The sequence below is a fragment of the Monodon monoceros genome, unplaced genomic scaffold, assembly GCF_005190385.1.
Source record: "Monodon monoceros isolate NGI ecotype Baffin Bay Population unplaced genomic scaffold, NGI_Narwhal_1 Super_Scaffold_10, whole genome shotgun sequence".
Lineage (NCBI taxonomy): Eukaryota > Metazoa > Chordata > Mammalia > Artiodactyla > Monodontidae > Monodon > Monodon monoceros.
This window is the reverse complement of record NW_021703766.1, coordinates 46,316,465-46,340,504: the sequence shown is the minus strand read 5'-3', so window position 1 is coordinate 46,340,504 and position 24,040 is coordinate 46,316,465. Positions and strand designations below refer to the sequence as shown.

The 24,040-nt window shown below is 55.8% G+C and overlaps 3 protein-coding genes across 4 annotated transcripts in view; all 3 read right to left on the bottom strand.

Moving 5' to 3' along the window:
• Positions 1-4,110, bottom strand: part of LTBP4 (latent transforming growth factor beta binding protein 4) — a 26,961-nt gene extending 22,851 nt beyond the window's left edge. Inside the window, exons 1-4 of one of the 2 annotated variants that reach the window (XM_029208625.1) lie at positions 3,962-4,110; positions 2,083-2,141; positions 1,787-1,925; positions 1,190-1,299 (exon numbers count right to left, since the gene is read on the bottom strand). In XM_029208625.1, coding sequence (XP_029064458.1) covers positions 1,190-1,299; positions 1,787-1,925; positions 2,083-2,141; positions 3,962-4,110 — 457 coding nt within the window. Of the gene's footprint in view, positions 1-1,189; positions 1,300-1,786; positions 1,926-2,082; positions 2,142-3,961 lie in introns of those variants that run through there. The other variant, XM_029208659.1, reaches the window with a different exon arrangement.
• A 3,562-nt stretch (positions 4,111-7,672) lies between these two features.
• Positions 7,673-19,112, bottom strand: SHKBP1 (SH3KBP1 binding protein 1). The gene is made up of 18 exons (XM_029211393.1): positions 18,995-19,112; positions 18,711-18,764; positions 18,546-18,591; positions 18,366-18,439; positions 18,007-18,065; positions 17,697-17,777; positions 16,568-16,729; positions 16,397-16,487; positions 16,116-16,306; positions 15,410-15,525; positions 14,507-14,594; positions 14,276-14,392; positions 11,590-11,760; positions 10,378-10,533; positions 9,861-9,957; positions 8,613-8,791; positions 8,210-8,324; positions 7,673-8,088 (listed from the first exon to the last, which is right to left on the bottom strand). Exons 1-18 carry the CDS (start codon positions 19,078-19,080, stop codon positions 7,857-7,859), a joined length of 2,115 nt encoding a protein of 704 aa, XP_029067226.1. The 5' UTR covers positions 19,081-19,112; the 3' UTR covers positions 7,673-7,856.
• A 389-nt stretch (positions 19,113-19,501) lies between these two features.
• SPTBN4 (spectrin beta, non-erythrocytic 4) overlaps positions 19,502-24,040 on the bottom strand; it is a 72,775-nt gene continuing 68,236 nt past the window's right edge. The window contains exons 33-36 of the mRNA XM_029210638.1: positions 23,300-23,592; positions 21,960-22,133; positions 21,772-21,814; positions 19,502-20,548 (exon numbers count right to left, since the gene is read on the bottom strand). Of these exons, the coding sequence (XP_029066471.1) occupies positions 20,390-20,548; positions 21,772-21,814; positions 21,960-22,133; positions 23,300-23,592 (669 nt within the window). The 3' untranslated portion in view covers positions 19,502-20,389. The remainder of the gene's footprint in view (positions 20,549-21,771; positions 21,815-21,959; positions 22,134-23,299; positions 23,593-24,040) is intronic.

Genomic DNA, 24,040 nt, shown 5'->3' with positions numbered 1-24,040 from the left:
CCCACTACTCTTTCCTCTTATGGATTCAGCCCGCCCGAGGGGCCCGGCCGCGCCCGCCCGCCCGCGGGGGAGGGCGGCCGCGCCCCCGCTCAGGCCCCCCCCTCCCCACCACTCCCTCCCCGGCGGCCGCGCGGGGGCGCGTGGGGCCGGGCGCGCAGCCAGAGGCGCGCAGTCTGGGCGCTAGACTCGCAGGGGGGAGGGGGGCGCCCCCTCTGCCCCCGCCTCGCACCAACAAGTGAATGGGGCCCGCAGGGGAGCGACGGGGAAGGGAACAGGTGGGGGCGGGTCCGTTTCCCCCCCAGACAGGGCTGAATCCATAAAGAGGAAAGAGTAGTGGGGGCCGCATTTGGGGAGGAGGCTAAAGGCTGTCTCTGTCTTAGTCACAGAGAAAGGAGCTTCATCTGGGTAGGCGGCTGTCATGGCACATCTGGGCAGCCAGGTGGCACATCTGGGGGAGAGAAGGGTCGGTGCACCTGGGCACATGAAGGAATTGGGGGTTTAGATGGTGGGCAGAACGCTGGAGGGGCACATTCGAGGACGCAGTCACATCTAACCAGAACCCTCACACCTGGTAAAAGTCAGAATGGATTAGGGGAAACGGTGGACTGAAACTGTGGGCGGGGGTCTTCACATCTGGCCGGAGGCCCACATCTGGAAGACTTTAGGGAGGAGGGGACACATCTGGGCTGAAGGCCACAGCAGGAGGGGGACTTCTGAGGGTGGTTGAGACTAGGGGGTGTGCTAGCCCCGGGGCCGAGAGCCGGAGCGGGAAGGCAGGAGGACGGTCGGGAAAGTAGTGGGAGGCCTTTGGCCCCTAGCCGCCCCGCAGTTTTGGGCATTCGGTAACCAGGCAGGCGCCAACCCGCACAATCGCTTTTGTTGTCTGGGCAAGTTCGGCCGCTTTCTCTGCCGGGACAGCGCCCCCCTCTTCGGCCGGCGGTGGGGAGCCCGGACGCTTGGCTTCCCGGCCCCACCCCCGCGGGTCAGCGCCTCTGGCCAGCGTCTGGTCCTGTCCCGGACTCACCTCTCGCTGCCGGACGCCGGGGTCCCTAGAGGGGGCTGCGTCCTGGGGAGGGGTGCTGAGCTACAATGGGGGGCGGCTAGGTGGCGACTGGACCGTGGGAACCAGACGGCTTTATCTGGCCCGGAACCCCCCGCCCCCCGGCGGAGGAAGGGCGGATGTTCTTACCCCGGGACTGGCCGGCAGGGGCTCGCTGTGGGGGCCTCCTTCTCAGCAATGCCCGGGCCCCCGGCCCGCGGGGCCGCCGTCGCCTCAGCAGAGCTCGGGCTTCCTGCAGCCTGGGTGGGATGGGGCAGAGAAGGAGCTGTCACCGCGGTTTGGCTGACCCCCCCACGTCCCCGCGACTGGAAGAGACCTCCCACACCAGGAGGTCTCCCAGTGGAGGTTCTGCGACCCTCCCCCCATCTCTTTATGGGGACCAGGCCTTGAGCGTTCGTTGGAGGCTTGGAAGAAACAAAGTCAGTGGGAGAAACAGAGATGAGGAAGGGAGAGAGAGAAGAGAGACACAGAGGCAAAGAGACAGGTAACTATGGGAGAAAGAGACAGACGGAAATAACAAATATATAGAGAGGAACATGGAGACAGAGACAGAGAGACAGAAACTGAAAGACCCAGAGACAGCGACTGGCGAGAAAAGGAGAAACAGAGACACAAGTTGATAGAAAGAGAGAGCAAGGGAGAGGAGACCCAGGGAGCAGAGAGAAAGATGTGCCAGAAATGGTGGCAGAGTTGGGAGCACCTAGAAGGGGCGGGTTGCACACTCACGTCAGTGGCTGCCAGTTAAGGGACACCTGTTTCTTCCTCACGCTGAGGCTGGGGCTTGACAGCTCTGGGGGCACTGGAGTCAGGCACCACTGAGGACCTGCACACTTTTCGGGCCGGCAGCTCTGGACCCTGCAGGAGGCTTCAGAGACAGCCAGGGACTAAGTGGAAAAGGAGGCAACTGAGTTCCTCTTTCATCCAGCTCTGCAGCTGGGATGAGGGGTGAGGAAGGGAGCCCCCAGCTCCTCTGCTCCAACCACCTGTCCCCTCCTACCTATACCTCGCCTACAAGAACCCACCTCTGAAGCAGCGGCTCCTCCTGGGCGATCGGCCTGGGCAGCAGCGACAAGCAGCAACACTATAGATAGAGGGATGGAAGTCACTCAGGCCCCTAGCACTGTAGAACTCCCCAAAGGAAGGCAATGAGGGATAGGGGAGGGAAAGTCAAGATGAGGTTTGAGGGTGCTCGAGACTGATGTGTGACCAATCTGAGGCACTGTGCTCGATGCCTCAGTTTCCCCATCTGTACAATAGGAGGCAAACTGGTTTAGGCTCTCCAGGGATAAAGGTCACAGCAACCTCACGTTTATTTTTCTTCTGAAGTGTTTGAGGTAAGGTATTATTGTAAAAGACATTTAAAAGTCTTTTAAAAATTATTTAAAAAAGAAGAAGACTTAAAGAGGATTTCTAAGCGCACTTCCAAGCCCGATCTGGGAATCTAGAACCCCGCCCTCCCGGCACTTCCCTGTCCTGGACTCAGCCGTCATCCCGCGATTGGCCGGCAGATGGCGCCACTCCACAGGCCTCAACGGCTGGGGAGGGAGGTCCTCCTTTGACTATGGGTCCAGCAGGGTGCAGAGGTGGAGGGGGATACAGGAGCCACAGCCCAGTACTGGGAATCCCGAGGCCTGAGTTCTAGCCCCTTCCTGCCCTTCCACGTTGTGTGTCCTGCAGCCAGAGTCTCCTGGTCTATGGGTCTCAGTTTCCCGCCTGACCAGGAGGAAGGAGTCGTTCTTGGAGGAATCTCCGCGCCGGGAGGGTCTCAGATTCTGGCTGGCGGAGCCCTCAGCTTGGGCGCAAGTGCGTCGCAACCAAGGGGCCCCCCAGACAAATCCATTATCCCCAGGCTAAGGGGGACGAGGGACGAGGCCGCGCGCGCCGGCCTGGAGAGAGGGGCAGCAGGGGGATGCTGCGAAGGGGACGTCGGGCGTATGGATTCTTTTTAGATGTGTGGGGCCCAGTAGGGGAGGAGGCCGCCCGGGTGGGAGCCTTCCGGACCCCCGATCCTGCAGTCATCCCTCCCGCCTTTTCTCCGGGTTAACCCCTTCCCAGCCCCGCCCCCGGCGCGGCTCGGGTTACTAAACGCATTCGCAGAGACGGAGGCGGGAGCTGAGCCCGGGGCCTTTGTAACGGAGCGCTGCGCCGCAGGGCGGGGGTGGGGGTGGGGGGGTACTGGGCAGACTGTTTCCTTCGATCTCGTCACCCGTAGACAGGAAGAGTGGCTATAACCCCCTAAATCTATAGGAAATTCTGGATTTCTTGCCGCGAAATCACTGGTACCCCATTCAAGCCTGGAATCCGCTAATTCTAGGAAACTAAAGCACCCCCCCAACCCTCATGAAATCTGAGGGCCCCCCATCTCCGCACAAATTTCCACAAGCCCCTCCACCATCAACCCAAAACTCCACGTCTTCCTCATTCATTAGGAAAAGGTCTCTTAATTAGTTCAGGCCTCCCCGCCCCCCAGAAAACCAGGACATGTCAACTCCCCCTTAAAGTGCCCTGATAACCTCCCATACTCTTCCCCCTTAAGCACCCAGTTAGTTTGGGGGACCCCATCCCAGCTCGGCCCCACCCATCCATCATCTTAGGAGAACTCAAAAGCCCCATCCCCATATAAACTGGGACCCTTCTCCAAATAAACTCTAGAATTCCCTGGAGCCATATCCGTCTCTACCACACGGGAGGGGAATCCCTCCCCTCAAAATCTCAGTACACTTCGGATTCTAACCCCTACAAAATAGAGGGCCCTAATAAATTCAAGAGCTCTGGTTCTTCATCCTTATCACGAAGCAGTGGGTTCACATTCCCCTAAATCCGAAAGTCCTGGTCTTCCTAGACCTCCAGACTTATTGGGTAGAGGCGGCACAAGGACGAGGGGGCCGCAGCGGGGCTTACCCGGCCGGGCGGCCCGGGATTGCCGCAACCTCGACGGCCTGGCTGGGGCTGGGGCCGGCGGCGTGGGCGGCGGCGGCGGCGGCTGCAAGGAGAGACAGCAGCAGCACCAGCAGGAGGGGGCGGCGGCCGCTGGGGCCAGGCAGCCGCATCGTGTCCGGCGTGGAGTCGCGCTCCAGGCGGCCAGTCTGTCCAGCGGGTCAGTCTTGGCGCGGCCCCGCCTCCCGCCCCCGCCCGAGGCCGACTCACTTTCTCCACAGTCCCAGCCTCAGGCTGCGAACTTCCCTCCAATCAGAGCCCGGTTCCGCTAGGGGGCGCTGCCCGCGCGACCAATCAGGAGGCGAGAGGGGAGGGGTTAAATAGACAGGTGCCTGGCATGGGGCTCGGGGATCAGGAATTTTCAGTGCTGTCGTGGGTACTGGCTCAGTGAACCCCGTTATAAAGGAGAGGCCTCAGGTGTGGAGTTGCTGGGACTCCTCCCAGTCGACGCGCAGGCGGTGGGCAGATTCCCCTAAACTAGATTCCCACTGGAAGACCTCATCCCTCGGTTCACAGTCCTGGGAGAAGTCCATCAGAATTTGCTCCTCGACTGGCGTAAATTCTGGAAGACCCCACAGGTGCCTACTTCTCACGTGAGAGACTTGGGATTCTGGGGACAGAACGCCAGTCCTAATCCTGCACTGAGCTCCAGGTCCGGCCCCTCTGAGAATCCCAGGCCCACTCTAGACCTTCCCAAAGGATTTGCCCCTTCTCAAAGCCCTGTGTTTCAGGGGTTCCAGGCTCAACAAACAATAGCTTGCTCCTCAGAAGGCTGTAGCCTCTGCCCCTCAGAGGACCCAGGCTCCGCCCCTGACCCACAGACTCCACTCCCACAGGGCTCCCGGCTCTGCTCTCCTATTTGCACCCCTCTTCACCGCCACCCCTAGAGGGTACCACAGCCCCCTCCCTGCCTGAATATTTAAAGGCTCCCAAGAGCACCCCTCCCACTCCCAGAATTGCAGACTTTCTCCTTAAAGAATTCCAGTCCCCTCTCTTTCTAGGGACCTCTACCATTAGGAGCCCCAAGCCACAAGTGGCCTTAGTCCCCACCCGCACCCGCTTTAGTGGGTTCTAGGCTCCAAGCCCTGCTCACAACCTTCCAACTCAGAGGGTCTCAAGCCCAGCCCCGCCCTTTCATTATAAATTCAAGGCCCCGCCCTCTTTCCTCAGAATTACAAGCCTCGCCTCTCTGCTCCCAAAGGCATCAGAGCTTCACAGCCTGCCCCCTAGTTGACCCCTTCTCTTTCAGGTCACAACCTTTCCCACAAGAATTGGGCCAAGGCCCCACACTTAGGATCCCAAACCCTACCCCTTTCACGTTTGTCTCCCCTCTGGGGACCCCGTCTCTCAAAGCAGTTTGATTCTTAAGGTTCCCAGTTCTGTAGCCTTAGCCCCGCCCCGAGTAGACCCCAGCCTCCGCCCACACAGGGTACTAGGCCTGACCATACCATACGGCTGACCCCAGACTAAGAACAGCAATCAATTCAGCTTCGAATTCATCCCCAACTCCTGCTCCTTCTTCCAAGGGATGTGCAAGGAGGACAGGGGACCCCCTTCATCCTCCCGCCTTACCTTGAGGCACACGGGCTGATTCATACAGCCACACTCACACCCGTTAACGTCACCTACAGCAATCCATGCCTACACCCAAAACTGACACCCAGAAGCCTGGGCCCACCCACCGTCCAGGGACTCACAGCCCCTTGGAGCAATAACGACGGCATTCAGGCCCCACTAAGGGGCATTTGTGAGTTGTCCTAGCTCAGTGATGGAGTGCCTGGCTCTGCCCACTGAATATGCCCTGTGTCCCTGTCTTCGTGTAGCTCCCGCGATCCCTGCTAACATGACCCTGCAGGACAGTGTGTCCCTGCCCCCGTTGCCCCCCTCCCCGTCTCCTACCCTGTAGCTGGAGCATTTGCTGGGGGCGCCGCCGAAATTTCTCCCTTCTGCTTGGGATCCAGGGCATCTTCAATGCTCGTTGCTAGGCAACAGCCTCTGGCTCACCACTGCAACTTCCGGGGATGGCGTTGGCTTCCCCTCCCCCCCAGAATTTGGCGTTCCCAGCTCCCAATCCCCCCCTATCAATGCCACTATCTTCCAGGGTTGCTTCTATGTCTCTCCTGTATCTTCATCTGATCTCGACCCTTCAGAATCCCTCAGAGTTCTAGAGCCCTGGCCTTCCAGAAGCTTCCTCCATTGTATGTGCTCACACACGGGGTTTTATCCTGGTATTAAAAAAACAAACAAATCTTTTTAGCGTTCTTGATTTTCTAACATTCTCTTCCTCAGTTCTAGAATCACTAGCATCCCAGAAACACAAGTGTTCTGGATTCCCTGGCATGGAAAAAAAAAAACGATCTCAATAATCTAGCTCTGTGAGCATTACAAAATACCCCCATATTCTAGATCACAGACATTCCAGAACACTCATGTTTTAGAATCACTCACCTTTTAGGCCTCCCACTCATGTTCTAGATTCTCTGGCAATCCAGAACCCCTTGACATTATGGATTTCTTAGGATGAAAACAAATCCTCTAGTGATCTAGAAGGGAAGGGCTGGCATTCCAGAATATGCCTGTGCTCTAGATTTCCTACCAATCCAGATTCCTTTCTGTTTCCTATAATTATCAGCATTCCAGAATGCCTGGCTTGCAATATTCCTACTGGTGTAGATTCATAGGCATTCTAGAAAGCTCCTCTGTTCTAGAATCATTGACTTTCCAGGTCCTTTTTCAGAAACTTCTACAGTCTGGATTCTTTGATATGCAGGGAGGAAGCCTAATACTGCTCATCCACTAGTACTCTAGAATATTCCTGTGTTCTACATTTCCTAACATTCTAGACCCCACTCCCCCATGTTACAGAAGTTCTGGCATTCCAGAAACTCTGGAATTCCAGGATTAGCATGTTCTAAAATCCCTTGTTCTTAGTTGGCCCACTTTCTCTTCTATTATTGACCCAAGGAAAAGATGCAGAAAACTTCCCTGAGGAGTTGACATAGGTAGGTATTAACTGGGGAAAAACCTCAAGGATGTCAGGCTGGGGTGAGCTGATCCTGTTCTACATACCCTCCCTGGTGTGGGCAAGAGAGGGGTGAAAGACTGGGCAGCCAGGGATATGGGCAAAGTGTTTGCAGTGGTGAGGCTTGGGGTACAAATGTCACCTAGCCGACATCTGTGTTTCTGCCAACCTGTACCTATTCACCCCTGTTTGTGGTAATAGTACCCTGAATCACCTTTCAGGAACTCTTCCTCCACTCTGTCAACACGGGGCTGACCTCACTGCCTGGCTCGTGAGGGCACGTGATTAGTTCAGGAATGGCCATCTGATTCAGTTTAAGTCAATGAGAATCAGTCCTGTGATTTTGCTGCTGCTAGAGAGAAAAATGTTGCTAAGGAGCTACCTGGAGTTATCCTGGCACAGAGCGGGGAAAACCTGACTGAGAATGACCCCAGAGGAGAGCAAAGCCAAAAGATGGAAAGATATTCTGGATGAGTGTTTGAGGCCTGGATCCAACCATGCCTGAAGCCAGAGTGTAAACCAATTCCCCTTCTTTACTTAAACCAGGAGAGACAGATGTTCCTGAATCTACAGCCAGGGACCTGGTTGGGCACCACGGCTCTCTTACCCTTTCCCTAGGGGTGCCCAAACCCTCTCAGAATGTGACCAAGGTGTTGGCAGTGAGAACTTTATTGGGGAAGGGTGACTTTGGCTCCAGAAAAGGGAGATGATGGGGGCCTAGTAACACTAACCACTCCAAGGAGGCCCTGGCCCTGAACCCAGGGCTGTGACAGGAAGCGGGGCAGGCACCTGCGTCCCCCAGGGCCTGGGTATCTCAAGGCACCATGGCAGCCATGTTCAGAAGGAAGTTTCAGTGAGCTTCATCTTGGGGGGTGCAAGGGGAGCCCCGAGACCCGCGGAGGGCCGGGGGGCTGGTGTCGGTGGCCGCCGGGGCTCCGGCCCGCTCCGCACCAGTTCCTGGCAGCGTTCCACGAAGCTGCCTCCCCAGCGGCGCCGGGCCTCAGCCTGTGGGGGGCTCGGGCTCCCACGGCGGCTGGACAGGGAGGCGCTGCTGAAGGCTGAGTGGAGACTGAGGAGGTGATGAGGGTCAGTGCAGGTCATCAGGGTGGAGCTGGGTCCCCCCTGCCCCCAGGCCACCATGTTCTGCCCTCCGCCTCATTGCTCAGAAGGGGAAGTGGAGTCACGCCTACCTGGTGAGAGAGGTCCGGGGTGAGGGGCTGGGGGGAGCACCCCTCAAGGAAGCCAGCGGGGCTAGTTCGCACTGCTCCAGCTGTTCCAGCAGCTCTTCCTCTGTCAGGCCCCCTGCTGGGGGCGGCAAGGAAGCAGGGTCAGGGGCAAGACAAGGGCACAGGCCAAGAGACAAAGGTCATGTGCAAGGACTGAGGTCGGGATAGGAGGAAAGATGCAGAGGTCGATGGACAGGGGTCAGAAGCTAAGAAAGAGAGGTTAAAAAGCAAGGGCGAGGAGGGGTTGGGGGCCAGGGAAAGGGGCCAGAGGGCAAGGGCTTGGGGAGGGAGCTCATGGCGAAGGAGGTTGTGGAGAGGGTGCAGGGTGAGTCTGTGGGGCTTGGGACGGGACTGGAGCGGGGAGTACCAGGCGCCTGGCCGAGGCCGTCCATGGCGGTGGTCAGGTCCCACATGGCCAAGCTGCCGTTCGCCTGGCCAGTGAGCAGGTAGCGCCGGGGCCGGGAGCCCAGCCTCCGGGAGCCCTCACACTCGAGCACTGTGAAGGCGGTGGTGGGCGAGCCGTCCACGGAGCGCACGGAGCACACCCTGAGAGGGGAGGGGCAGGGGTCACCTTGGCCACACCAGGGCCTGGCCTGGTCCCTCTTCTCATCTTTATACCCCTCCCAGGCCTCAGTCCCCACCGCCCTTGTGGTTTCAGTTCCTGCTTCTCGGATGAGCACCCAAGCCTCTCCATCCCTCCCAAATCTACTGTCTTGGGTTCCAGCCCTGTGGGGACCAGGAGCCTCCTGGATGTCCCCAGCCCCACACACTCACCATGGGGCCCAAATGGGATTCTCCCCCAAACATGTTGCCCTCCCTGTTCCTGTCTCAGGGAGGGCCCAAGACTCATCCTGGGTGCCTCCCTCACTTCCCAGCATTCCCCATGGCCGGCCCCCTCCTCCCCTCCCCATCTGGCCCTGATCAAGCCCTGCCCTCTCAGGCCAGGCATCTGTCCCAGCCTGCTCTCCAACCTCCAGTCCATCCCCCTCAAAGCAGCCATGGCTCCCCAGGACACTCAGGACAGTCTCAGCTCTTCCATACAATTGGCAAGGTTGCGCCCCTCTGCAGCCCCATTTCTCACCTCTTGGTGCTCCAGCCCCCAGAGACCACGTGCATGTCCCTGGTTATCCTCTCTGGCTGTTCCAGCCTTTGCACATGCTGCCCCTTCAGCCAGGCACAGACTTTCCCCTCCCTCCTTTCTTCTGCTCATTCCTATTTATCCTCAAGGTCTCTGCTCAGAGACTCCTCTTCAACAGGCCCCCTTCCCAGGCTGGAGCAAGCACCGCCTCTGGGCTCCCACAGCTTCCCGTCCCTCCCCCATCCTGGCCCTCACCCCCCAGCCTGTGCACACACTCCCAGCCCCCAGCCTGGCCCTGACTACACTGGGCGATCTCTGCTTGCGGTCCAGCAGGGGCACCTGGGATTGTTCCAGCTTCACTCCCATCCACACATGTCACACCTTTGATACCCCAAACTCCAAATCTAGGACCAGGCTTGTGCTCCTTCCCAGCCTCTGCTCCTGCGGTGTCCCTTGGCTGGGATGCCCTTCTGACTTCCCTGGCATCTTGCCTTCTCCTCTGACTGCCCCCCCTCCGTTTGACGGGATGGTCCTCACCGCTGACCAGTGGAGGAAAGACGCACGAAGAGCTGGCTGGCATTTGGTACCACCTTCTGAATGAACACTTGCTGGTCGTCCCGCTCGCCGTAGGGGCCTGGGCCAGGTAGAGGGGGGCAGTCAGGGCCAGCTGGGGTCCCTGTGACCTCCAGATCCCAAGACTCTGCCTCCTTCCCCACTGCTGAACCTCCCCCCCAGGACCAGGTCCCCATCCCCAGGTGGCTAGGGTTGGGCGAGGTCAGACAGGGTTGGACGTCAGCAACAGTCAGTGCAGTTCAGGCACATCAGGGGCAGGGGGCGGATCCTGGGTCAGCAGGAATCAGTGGGGGCAACAGAATTCAACTGGGATAGCTGGGAGTAAGTGGCGGTCAATAGGGGTCAGGTGGTGATGGGTGGAGGTCAACCCCATCAGCTGGGTGGGTCAAGAGAGGTCTACAGGGGTCAGGAAAGGGATCAGTGGAGGCCAATGGAGGTCAGGCAGGGTCCGTGCGGTGGGGGACCCGGGGCTAGGAGGCACCAATGTCATTGCCAGCACTGCAGCCGCCATGCCCATCGGCCGATTCCAGCGCCAGGATCTTGAATGAAGCGAGCGGGGTGGAGCCAGGCTGGGTGGAAATCATGCCACGGAAGCGAGTCACAGACCACGTCCGCACATGGTTGTTGTCGGCACAGACTGAGGAGCCAGGGGGCAGGAGCAGGTCAGGCCCGGCCGTGGCATCACCACTGCCCGACCTTCCTGAGCCCCGGGATGACCTCCTTCCAAAGGTGTCAGGATTCAGGCCCCTCTGAATGCTTCCCTTTCAGAGAATTCTCTCTTCCCCAGAACTCCAAATAGTTAACAATCCCGGTGGCTCTGCCTCCAAATCATTCCAGGGCCTGATCTCACTTTTCCCTGTCCACTGCTCCCACCCCACCCCTACTCTGGTCCTGTCCATCTCATCTCCTGCCTGGACCATTGCAGCAGCCTGCTCTTTGGCCTTCCTGCTCCCATCCTGTCCCCACATGCAGTCAGAGGGACCCTGTGAACACCTGTGTCAGGTCACAGCCCTCCTCTGCTGTGAGACCTCCCGCGGCGCCATCTCATTCAGGGTTAAGGACAAAGTCTTCTCCATGGGTTACAAGGTCCCACTGACCTACCCCATCACCCCCCACCCTCTTCCTCACCCACTCCACTCTGGGCCCAGTGGGCCCCTGCTCTTCCTTAGACACACCAAACATCCTCCCACCTCAGAGCCTTTGCAATGCCTGTTCCCTCTGCCTGGAATGCTTGTCCCCACTGACCTGCACTGCTCATTTCTGTTCAGAGCTCCTTCCTCAGGAAGAACTTCCCGAACCATGCACTCTCCAGTGATCCTGGCACTCTCTTGGCCTCTCACATAGCTTTGTTTTTATTCATGGCCCCCATCCCCATTGCCAGATAGTGATTTATATTTTTATTGATTTATTGTCTGCTGCCCCCGCTAGAGCATCAGCTCCACGAGGGTAGGGACTTGGCCTGTCTTATCACTGTTTCCCCCGTGCCTGGCAATTGCTCAATTGATTAATTTTCCCCTCTCCCTGGCAAATCCACTCTCCCCCAGACTGGTCCCCTTCACGGAATTCTCCAGAGGCCACTCCCCACACACTGTCTCTCCCCAGTGTAAACCCTCATCCACCTGGCTTCGTGCTCACAGCTAAGCCATCCCTCCTGCAGGGAGATGGGCATGCGGGGCAGCCGGCCAAGGCTCACCTGAGATGAGGTGCTTCTCTGACAGCATGATCTTGGTGACAGGGCTGCGGTGCACGGTGAAGGTCTGAAAGAGCTGAGGCCCCGAGCCCACGGTCTCGGGATGCTGCACGATGACACGCACACCCCCTGAGCTCGTGCCGTAGGCGATCTCAATCCAGTTCCCACTGTCACCTGGTGAGGGGCCAAGGAGGAAGAGAGGGACAGGGTCACAGAGAGACAGAAACCAAGGCAGAGAGAAGAGGCAACAGATAAAGAACAGATGCAGAGTCAGAAAGTAAAGGGAGAGGGAGAGATGGAGAGAACAAGGTGGCGAGACGTGGGAAACGGAGGAATGGGAGACAGAGGGATGGGGCAGAGAAACCAGAGACAGAAATTAAGACAGAGAGGGAGACAGATTGACATATGTACACTAATATGTGTAAAATAGATAACTAATAAGAACGTGCTATATAAAAAATAAATTAAAATTTTAAAAAAGACAGAGAGAGGGCTTCCCTGGTGGTGCAGTGGTTGAGAGTCCGCCTGCCAATGCAGGGGACACGGGTTCGTGCCCCGGTCCGGGAAGATCCCACATGCTGAGGAGCGGCTGGGCCCGTGAGCCATGGCCGTTGAGCCTGTGCATCCAGAGCCTGTGCTCCGCAACAGGAGAGGCCACAACAGTGAGAGGCCGGCGTACCGCAAAAAAAAAAAAAAAAAAAAAAAACAAAACAGAGAGAGACAAAGCTGAGAAGAGGGGGAAGAGAGATAGAAAAATAGAGAAACAGGGAACCAAGAAACAAATCACAGGGAGGGATACAGAGACAGAGACTGACAGAGAGAGAGATGGAATTCGAGAGAAAGACAGAGAAACATAGAAAGGGACATATAAACAAACAGGCCCGGGTTCAGTCTCTTCAGGGAACTAAGATCCTGCAAGCCACATGGTGGGGTGGGGTCAAACAAACAAACAAAACCAGACAGACAGCAAGGCAAGAAAATGAAACTTGACACAGCGTGCCTGAGGAACTCCCCAACCTTGCCAAATTTCCACAGGGGAAAGGTATGTTGTAACGTCACAAACTTAATGGACCATCTTAAGGAATGCGGGTAAAATGTGGTTTTAATATTTTATGCAGGAGTTAGAAGCAATGGATTCAGGTTATGAATAGCAACATGGATGGATATTTAACCTAGGGCAGGATGGACAAAAGTAAGATATATAAACTGAGTTATATACCCCATACCATTTATGCAAATTCAAAAACATGTCCATAATATCCATTTTGTAAGGACACAAACAAATGAAAATATAAATGCTAAACGTGACAGAATAGTGGCACGTGGAGAGGAGGGGGATGGGGAGGAAAGGAGTAAATCAATGACATAAAAAAGGGGCCTTAGGAATTCCCTGGCAGTCCAGTGGTTGGGGCTCTGCGCTCTCACTGCCAAGGGCCTGGGCTCAATCCCTGGTCAGGGAACTAAGATCCCACAAGCCACACAGTGTGGCCAAATAAATAACTAAATACAGTTTAAAAAAAGAAAGGGGCCTTATGTGATGACATGCTGTGAAGTTAAGTTTATTATTAATTTACGCCTGCTAGAAAAAAATGCACTGTGACCCCTACCTCACACCATACCTAAAAGTTAATTTGAAATGGAACAGAAACCTACGTGTAAAAGCTAAAACTGCAAAGCTTCTAGAAGAAAACATAGGGAAAAATCTTCACAACCTGGGGGTAGGGTAAGAGATCTTAAGCTCCAAAAAAGCACTAACCATTAAAAAAAAAATTAATCGTTAACCAAAGTGAAAAAAGTCAGACACAAAAAGCCATGTACTGCATGATTCCATTTACATTAAATGTCTAGAACAGGCAAATCCACAGAGACAGAAAGTAGATTAGAGGTGTCCAGGGGCTGTCAGGAGGGAGGACTGGGGTGTGATTGCTAACAAGCATGGGTTGTTTTGGGGGTGATAAAAACGTTCTGGAATTAGATAGTGGTGATGGCGGCACAACTTTGTGAATCTACTAAAATTACTCAGTTGTGAATTTTATGGTATGGGAATTATATCTCAGTAAAAACAAACAAAAAAACTATTTCTCTGCATTTGCAATCAAGAAAACAAAACACAAAGACTGTCTCAAGTGAGAGAACTCAGCTTCATCCACTGTAACCCATGCATCCTCTTTTTGTTTGACTGTTTATGTTTTTTTGATTTTGTTTGTTTTGGGTTTTTGTTTGTTGTTGTTGCTGTTGCTGTTTTGGTGTGCGTGGGGGGGTTTGGCCACGCTACACAGCTTATGGGATTTTAGTTTCCGACTAGGAATCGAACCTGGGCCCTCAGTAGTGAGAACCTGGAGTCCTAACCACTGGACCACCTGGGAATTCCCAAGACATGCATCCTCTTTGTTTCAGGAGCGTGCAAGCATCACGCCCTAATCACAGATATGGGAAAGAAACACCAAGATCAACAACTAGAGGTCAATTTTGCCCCTGGTGAAGAGGCCTGCCATGGCGGAGCACCTAGAACAGTGCCTATATGTAAGTGGTGCTCAGTAACTGTTTGTTGAATGACTGTATGAGTTGAATCTGTCTGCTTCTCCATAAATCTCACTGGGTCATGCTACACAAGTGATGGGGAGACAGCTCCAGGCTGCGGTCGGGGCTGGCTGCTGATGGCAGGGCAGGGAGCTGAGCTATAGCTTACTGGTCTTTGGGGTGAGGTAGACACTCAGGGCTGTGACTCCATCCTCCGCTGGGTCCCGGTAGAGCTCACTGACAAGGAGGTCATTGTCCTTCATGCGCAGGGGGAATTTCTGCACATCTGGGGTGAACAGGGAGGATAGAGTGGGTTTGTTCAAGGTACCCCAGCCTTTCCCCTCCTCTCCCACCTCTCAGGGGAGGTTCTCAGGCAGCTGGAGTGCCAGCTGCTGCTCACCCACGTAGTAGATGGAGCCGTTGTTGCAGCCCAGGAGGAGGAAGGAGCCTGCAGCATCGTAACTGGTGATGGGCTGCACCTCCTGGACCTGAGGGTGGGGCAGGGTGGGCTGTGGCCATGGTGCCATCCCTTCCTGCCTTTGCCTCTGCAGTGCCCCCCCGGCATGCCCACGCCTCCCTGCTCCAGCACCCTCCCACCAGTTTCTAGGCCCACTCCTCCTCTGCCTTGCCTGCTCCAGGCCTGCATCATTGGCGTCTGTCTCTGAACGGCTCTTGGTTGGCGCTTCTGTCTCGTGGCCTCTCCTTGACTCTGTATTTCTGACATTTCTTTATTCATCTCCCTCTTTCTCTCTGTGTCCCTTCATCTACTACAGTCATTTAGTCCTGGTTTCTCTCCACCCACCCTCTTTCTGTCTCTCTGGCACCTCTGACCTCCTGTTTCTATTTGTCTGTTTCTCTCCATCTCTGTTTCTTTCTCTGTCCTTTCTGTTTGTCTGTCTCTCTCAGCCAAACGCTCACACTTTAGAAAACAACGCTGTGGGTGTATTTTCTGTTTTACATGTTGGACAGAGCTTGGGGCGAGTGCAGAGAGAATGACGGACGTTTGCACGTCTGTCTCTGGGTTTCCGCCTCCTCTACCATCTCCCCTCACCCGGTCTCCCACCCAGTGTCTGGAGAACCCTCTCTTCCTTTCCAAACCCACCATCCTTCACATCAGCCACGAAGGCCTCCTGGATCCTCCTTTGGCCTTTATCATACCCCATCCTACCCCACCACTGGATCTGGCCCACTGCTGGGTCCCCTGGTTCTCTCCAGGTCGGGTGGGGCAGAAAGGAACCCCTCCCTGGGTCTGACTGGTCTGGGCACCCGAGAAAGAGGCAGCCAGGCTGGCCAGTGCCCTGACCTGCCAGTGCTTGGTGACGGCATTCCACACCCCGATGCGCCCTGTGTGGCTTGTGGCGATGAGTTGGTTCCCGACGAAGAATAAGGCCTCCACAGGCACGCCCAGATGGAACACTCCTGCACAGGGTGAGGAAGGCTGAGCCAGGACCCCCTTTCACGGGGGAGAAGAGGGGTGGCAGGAAGAACTCCAAGGGCCAGAGGATTCAACTTGGTCATAGAATCTTTACAGGCTAGAGGATTCCAGCAGGAATTACAGAGGATTACAAGGGGCCAGATTCCTGCTGCGGCGGCAAGGGACTCTAACAGGGCGTGGGACTCTAACGCAGCTAAGATTTTCAACAAAGGCAAAAAACTCTATGGGCGGCAGAGGATTCTCACGAGGATTAAGATTTGTTAGCGAACAGATTAGTCTAAGGAGTCAGATTTCTAATGGGAACAGATTCTAACAGGTCTGGGATTTCACTGGCAGGGAGAATTCTACCCAAGCAAAGAGATCTAACAGGGCAGTGAATTCTGACGGAGGAAAGAATTGTATGTGGGTGGATTTTTCTACCAGACCAAGGAATGCTAACAGGATACGGAATTCTAAAGGGCTGGAGCATCCTAATAACGCAGAGAATGGTGGCACGTGGGCTGTTTTAACAGGCCACAAGTTGGAGTAGAATTCTAAAGGGCAAAAGGGTTCTGGAAAAAGCCTGGTGCCATACCTATCTCAGAGCCACTGCCTTCTGCCTGCAGAGCCCACAGCAGAATCTCGCTGCCCGTGGCTGCTGCCACCATCTTGTCATGCTCACCCAGGGCCCCACTGAGCACCCGGGCTGTGAGTGCCAGTCGCTCAATGGGCCAGTCCAGGCGGGGACTGGAAAACACCAGCTGCCAGCCAGAGGCTTCCTTCAGCCTGGAAGATTGAGGGACATCGTGAACCCTCACCCTGAGCCCTCCCCATCAACAGGGCTTAAGGTGTCCTCCCACCACCCTCCCTGAGCACCTATAGCAGACAAGAAACTGGGTATAGGCCACGGCGATCCAGTTGTGGTGTCCACACACCAGGCGCACCATTCCCGGCTCCTCTGGTAGCCCTTGCGGGGAAAGGCAGGGATCAGGGCAGGGTCACAGGGGCCCACTGGCTGCCCCAATCTCCCAAGAGACAGAAATGTACCTGATGGGGAGGGAGGGGCTTTCTCATCTAGCATTCGGCCCAGCAGCCCTGCGTTGCCCAGGTTGGGGGGCATCGTGTTGCTCCGTCGAACAGGGGCTGGGCGTCCCCCTGCTTGCTGGGGCCCCACCAGGCTATGCCTGTTCCGCCGCTTCACCGGGAACACTGTGGCAGGGAGAAGGGGCAGAGTGACAATCATTGTAATAATTGTAATAATTGTCACGTAGCAAGCACTTAAAGTGTGCCAGATGCTGATTTTGCCACATGGGTAGCATCGTCTACTAGAGAAAAGATTTTCGGTGGTGCAGGGACATGGCGTTAAATGAGACTGAATCACACAGCGAGCTGCTCCCTTTTCAGTTCCTTTGAGCCCATCACAAATAAAGAATCAGTTTGGGGCTGCCACGATATTAATACCTCTTCAATATTTGGCAATCTTTCCTTTTAAGAAATGGAAGCCTGTCTCATCAGCAGACAACAGTATCTACCCAGAGTTTAATTACACTGTTATGTTTCGGGTTTATTTCACGTCTACTTATTTATGGCATGAAGGTAGTGACAAAAAGCTTCTATTTAAAACAATTAAAAAAAAACAGGGTCAAACTAAGTTAAGAGAACAATACGTCTTCATATTTGACAAACTTCACGAAGGTAGTAGGTCTTGACTGAGGTTAGGGAAATAAAGCCATAAACTGAATTTCCCCACTCTATTCCTTCTACCTATCAGCAAAGCCTAGTAGATTACAGTTCCCAATAACCACTGGTGCATATTTTCCATGGCCAGTGGGCTGGCTGCTCCATGGAGATTATAGTCAATAACTCTCCTTTAATATTTCTCCCCTCCATGCAAAGGACACCAGTTCTCCCTAAGCCTCCCTACAAGGAAATCAAACCTGGACTACAACTCCCATTGGGCTCTAGGGTAAGCTTCTGAGCCTCAGGGGGACTAGCTTGGCCCATTGCCTCATTGGAAATGCTGTTTCTTACTTCCTTTCCAAGCATCAGTCCAAGCATCTGATATAGAACTACAACTCCCACAGTGTCTCAGGGCCCACAGCTCAGGCAACCAAGAGCTGCAGCCTTATGGGAAATGTAGTCTTTAGCCCCCCCTCCATTCCTTAGTAGTTCCCACCTGGTGGAGGCAGGTAACCATTGAAGAGGACGTTTCCGCAAGAAGATCGATCCAACTCTTCCCGAAGCTGCAGACGACGAACTAAGACGGAAGGACTCAAAGGCTGGGACTTGGAGAACACTGAGGCAGGTCCCTTTCCCCCTCCCCCATCTCTTTCTCCACAGAATATCACCACCCTCCTGAGACCCAGGACCAAACCCAGGGCTCTCAGCTCTAACCCAACCTTCTTTCAGGAGAGAGGGGAAAGGGGGAGCATCACTAGTGAGCTGGTTTTCTATGGGATGAGGATGCTAAAGGGGGCCCCACTTACCCAGAGGAGTGAGTCCATAGAACTGGGCTTCGTGGAGGAGGCTGGAACCGTGGATACCCCTGGGTAGTAGAATTGACTAGGGGTCAGGGTCTGGGGAGTGGGAGTGTACAGAGAATGCTGAGGACGAAGTTTTCAAAACTGCACAGAGAATCTCAAGAGGTAGAAAATTTTGATTGGATCAAGATTCTAAGGTGAAAATGTGTGTGTATGTGTGTGTGTGTGTTTTGTGGGGGAGAATTCTAAGGACACATAATTTAAATATGATCAAGGAGCTTAAGTGAACATTCTGAGGGGAAGAAGAGACTTCCCGGGGGGGCGGTGAAGACGGTGGGGGACTCCCCTTTATCTTCCATGCCAACCTGGGGTCCAACTCTTTGGTGCGCAGGAAGTTGAGGATAGGGGCGAAGACGGTGGGGTCCCTGTCGATGAAGATCTGCGGGGAAGGGAGGCAGAGGATAGATAGGGCAAAGAGCCGGGCTGAGTGCGGATCCTGTCCCTCCTCCTACGGGCCGCCCCATATCAGCTCTTGCTCTACTCACGGCTCCGGTCTCATCTTTCAGTGTTGAGATGCGTCCACTCAGAAGACTGCAGGGAGGGGACGCAGAGCAGGTGTCACGGGCCGGGGTGTGTGTGTGAGGGGGAGATTAGGTCTCCCCATACCCTCTCCTCCCGCCCCCCCACCCCAAACTCGCTCTCCCAATCACCTGGAGAAGAAAGAGTCTGGGATCCAGGTGAGAGTCTGGCGAGAGGTACTGAATCTGTGCGGGGACCGTGAGCGGACGCGAGATGATGGAGGGAGGATGAGGAATGGGGCCCCCAATCTCAACCCGGTAAGTTCCCTTCCTTCCCCCAGCACCCATCCAGGCTCCCCACCTCCAGCAGGGGGCGGAGCAATCCCTGATGGACAGGAATTCCCCCGGTAGAGGCGGGTACTCCCACCACGTTCCCCGCTCCTGAGAGTAGCGCCTCAGGAAACTCCTACACTCACCTTTTGCCTCCCACGTTCAGATGAATCACCTCCCCGGGAGGTCCCCGACCTGGGACCCCGTCTGCTGCAGGTGCCGCGGCTGCCATGGCCCCCGGGTTAGCCGGCCGGCCTGCACCCGCTTCCGGGTGTGCATCCCGCCCCGCCCCCACCGGGTGCTCATTGGGCAGGAGACTCCCGGAGCCACCGGCGATTGGGTAAAGCGCTCACCCGTCGCAGTTAATTTCTCCGCCTCCTTAAAGGGTCCCGCCTTTCCTGTCCTGGACGGGACGGACCGAACGGCTCCTTTGGGGAAGTTTAGTTACCACGGATAGCAAAACGTTCCTCCATCCCTCTGGGGTTCCCGATTTAGGAATGGCATCTAGGTGATTCGTCGGGGACACGTGTTTAGACCTCGAAATTAGTCCACACCAAGAGGGACATCTAAATATTCTCCGCAAGACAGTTTCTTCCCCTCGCCCCACCCAGTCCTCCTGGGCGCAGCCCATGAAACGCGAAAAAACCAGCACAGACCGTCAAAGCCAAAGGATTTATTATAGGTACACAGAGTGCGCGCCTGCCACACGCCCCCACACCCCTGGGTCCCAGCGGCTTCTCCAGGTGGCCATGGGGGCTGCCCACAACCCGGTTCCCCCACTCCCCAGGAAAGTGCTCCAGCCAGAAGCATGCAGGGGGAGGGCTTCCCCTCGCCCCTCCCCTCCCGAAGTGGCATTTACAGCTGGAGGGGGGAGGAGAGAGGAAGACAGTTTTGAGCTCTGACGCCCCTCCCATTAAAAGCCTTCGCGGATGCGGGGCGGGGGGAGGAGGAGGTCGACGTTTTGCAAAAATAAACTAAGTCAGGAATTAACCGCATGGCTCTGAGACGGCGGAGTTCGGGGGCTAGGGCCCCTTCACTCCCCCTTCCCAGGCAGAGATCAAGGCAGCATTGGAAGTGAGGTAAAGGCGGGGAGGGGGGCGTCCCCTCCCCACCCCCTAGCACCCTGGATGGTCCAGGGGACCTCACCAGCGCCCCCATGCCCATCCCTAGGGCGGGAATTATCGCCCCTACCACCCCAGCTTCTTGGGGCTGGATCTGGGCATTCGGGCAGGGAGCTTGGTTCAACTGGCCCCTTACCCGCCCCCCCCACAAGCTCAGTTATTGCATAAAAATAATGGAGCCCCAGCACCTGGGGTGGAGGTGGCGAGCGGGAAGGGGCCGAGATATGGCTATAGGGGCAGCAATCTCCCCACCACTTCTTGGGGTGCAGGAGAAGTCCCCTCCTTTCCGGTGCCGGTCAGGGCGCGTCCGCAGTGTTGGTGGGACTAGGGCCTCCAGCCCCTGCGGAAGAGAAAGTGCCTTTGTGCCCACAGTGCGGGGAGGAGGGGCGGGGAGGTGAGTCAGGCCCTGCGGGTGGGAAGTCACTTCCGGCGCCCGCTGGCCCTGCGCTCCCCCGCCTCCCGCTTGGGATTGCCCTCGTCTGTGGACGACGTGGTGGGTTGTGTCTGGCCCCAGCGGGCGATCTCGGCGTGTTCCCCCACCGAGGCGGCCACAGCCTCCAGCCAGCCGTTCATCTCCTCCTGGAGAGAGAAACAGGACACAGTCTATATTCGGAAGAGCGGAGACTGATGAATCTAGAATCAGACTGCCCACTCTGAACCTAAGTTTCCTCATCTATTAAATGGATAATAATAACAATAACAGTAATGACGATGATGATGTAAATAGCTACATAGCACTTATTTTGTGCCTAGCTCTGTTCTAAGCACTTTTGTGGATTAATTCACTTAATCCTATGCATTTGGATTATATCTAACTCCCACTATAGAGATAAACAACAGGAAGCAATAATGTCAGCAGACACAAAGCACTGTAATTTTACAGGCCCTGTAAGTGCTCTACCTGTATCAACTTATTTAATTCTCACAATAATCCTATGATGGGAAACTATTTTTATCTCCATTTTAAAGATAAGTAAAAGAGGCATGGAGGGAAGAAAGGCCTACTTCATAGCCTCTTGTGATGATGAATGAGGTAACAAGTGTTACTATTTTCAGCATCTCTTCAAACCACCTCCATGCCTGCTCCTCCTCCCCTGACCTCTCCCCTTAGCCCCAGTCCCAAGGTCCACTCACATTCTTGTCTCTCACCCACCTCCTCCTCCCCTCCCCACAGGCCTGCCCTAATCCAGCCTTGTGGTCTCCCACTTGGGTTCCTGCCCTGGCCACCTCCTGTGCTCCACACCTCCACTCTCACCCTCTCCAATCTACCCTGCACATGGTAACCAAATGGATCTTTCTTATGCATCACTGTAACCCTCCCTTGCTCAAAACTCTGCCATGGCTCCCTAGTGCCCTTAGAATAAACTCCAGCCTCCGAATGACCCACGGTGTCCTTAGAGATCCAGCCTCTGGGAACATTTCTGAGAACTTCCTCCTTGAACTCTCTCCTCCAGCACAGTTAACCCTTTGCGATTCTGTACTTCTGGTTCTTTGCACTTGTAGTTCATCTTTTTTTTTTTTTTAAGCTAACTCCCTCCCAACTTTCCAGTTTCATCTCAGAGGCCAAGGCAAGGAGGTTGGACGTTGTCCTGGGGCCTCCAGGCCAGCCCCTGATCTTCCACCTCCCCCCAGCTAGATTAGAAACTTCTTCTGGTTTCTCATTGTCCATGGGCTTTCCCAGTTCAGCCCTGGTAACTCTGGCTTGTGCTTCTCCTCTTCACAGCCCCATCACTCTGGGCCAGGAGTCAGCCAGCCAGATGGTTCCTGAGGTCGAATAGGGGAGAGAAAGGAACAGATCTCACCTCATCTTTAGCCTGGAGCAAAAACTCACTGCCGTCCTGGGTTCTGTGGGAGAGGACACAGGATCTAGGAGCTCTGAGGCAGAGGCCCAGCCCACCCATCCACCAACCGTCCTCCAGGGAAGCAGGGTATTGCTGGGAGGGGGAAGGTGGGTCTTGGACCCTCCCTCTTGCCCATTGAGGGGGCTCACTGGAGCTTGAAGACGTGCTTCTTTTTCTTGTAGTCACTAGCCACCTCGCTGGTGGCCTTGTGCAGGCTGAGCAGTGGCTCTCCGCCATGCGTGCCCCCCGATGCTGGGCCCTTGGCGTCCTTGTAGAAGCCCAGCTCCCCCTTGCTGAGCACGCAGTACAGGCTCACCCACGACCTGGGGTGACGACATGGGGCTCAAGGCAGAGTCGCAGCACTCTGCCTGAGTACTCTTCATTAATACCCTTCATGGGCTGAATATGCTTGAGCCTTCCTCCCTGGGGACCTTTGCCCTAGTTGGGCCATACACCTGGAGTGCTCCTCCTTATGGCAGTTGCTGAGCTGAGAGGAGGGTCTAAGTCTCTGGGTACCAAGCCTTTGTCCATGCTGGCCCCTGCTGGGGTTGGCCTTCCTTATCCCCTCCCACACTGAATTTCCTGAAGGCAACACTTAAGCTGTCTCCTCCACAGGCCTCTGCTTGGGCATGTTCCTCGCCACTCCTCCACCACCCCCACCCCGAACCCCGAATTCCCTGAAGGGAGATCTATTAGTCTATTGGTCTACTGTCTGGAGTGAGGAATTCTTGTCTCCCCATTCAGCGGAAGCCCCAACCGAGGAGGAAGTCTCCCACGATCAAAATACATCCAGGTGCCTCTGTTTATTCCCACCTTGCTCTCAGCACAAGGAGGAAAGACTACCTCCACAGGCAAAACCTCAATCTGTTCTGCCCAACTCCTGCTTGTTCAACGCTTCTCTTATGGGCTCCACCTCTCCCCAGATTCTGCCTCAGTTGGACAAAAAAGGGTTGGACAATCCGGAGCTGGACTCCAAGAGTAGACACATCACTGTTAGGCCCCCATCTGGAAACCTATATGAGGTGCCCCCCACCCCTCAGCCCTCAGTTTGGGATCCGCCCCTAATCAGGCCCTTCCTCAATTGAAATTGAAATAAATGAACCCACCCCACTCACTGGTTGAAGGACCTCTCCAGGCTCCACCTCACGAGCCTTGAGAACCCTCTAGACGAGACCCCACGCCGTTTGCTATTAGCTCTAGTTAACTCTTGGGTTGGTTGCTATAAGATTGGGTAGTAATAACTTTTTCTTCAGGTCCCGCCCCCATCTAAGCTCCACCCACTCACCCATTGGACGCACTAACCTTAAGCCCCGCTCCTCCGGTTCACTGATTGATTCTTTGAAGTTAAGGCCCCCTTTCCAGGCCTCGCCTACCCCGCCACGGGTTGGGCGCCCTAAAGTTTAGCCCCCCCCCCTCTTCAGACCCACTTATTCATTCATTCGACCCTGAGCTTGGGACCCGCCTTCCAAAGCCCCGCCCACACGCTCACCGGTTGGACGACTTGCGGTTAGCGTCGAGCTCGCGCTTGCGCAGCAGGAAGCCCTCGTGCTGCACTGTATGAGTGGGCGGTGGCGGAGGCGCGGGGGCGGAGCTGCCCTGGGCCGGGGCGGACCGCGAGCGCCGGCTTCCCCCGCCCTCACCACCCTCTCGGGGCCGCGGCCGCCGTCGCGGCTTGGGCCGGTCCCGCGCCCGCGGCCGGTCCGGCCGAGGTGTCCGCTCGGGCGGCTCAAGCCCGTTGGGCAGGCGGCCGGGGGGAAGCTCGCGAGGCTGAGGCAGCGACGGCTGTGTGAAGGGAGGGGGAAGAGGGGTGCTGTCCATAGTGGGGTGTGGGAGCCATCTGTCTGGGGGAACTCACAGGTCTGGGGGTCCCATCTGTCTGCAGGGAAATCTGTCTTGAAGGCGAGTATGGGAGGATCTCAGGGTTGGAGGCCCAACTCTTAAGGGCTCCCCCGGTCTTGGGAGTGGGTCTGTCAGGACTCCTACGTTTGGAATCCCTCTCTATCTTAGGGGGAAGGGAGTTAGACCTATGGAGGTAGGGGGTGCAGGCAGGTAGATGTCCCAGCATCTTTGTAGGAGGAATCTGGGGCCTCCTGTGTGCGTACGGCTGTCAGTAAGGAAATTTGAGACCCCCATTGGGCTAGAGAAAAAGTCCAGGACAGATGTGGGAAGAGTCTGGAGTCTACGTGTGTGTGTGTGTGTGTGTGTGTGTGTGTGTGTGTGTGTGTGTGTG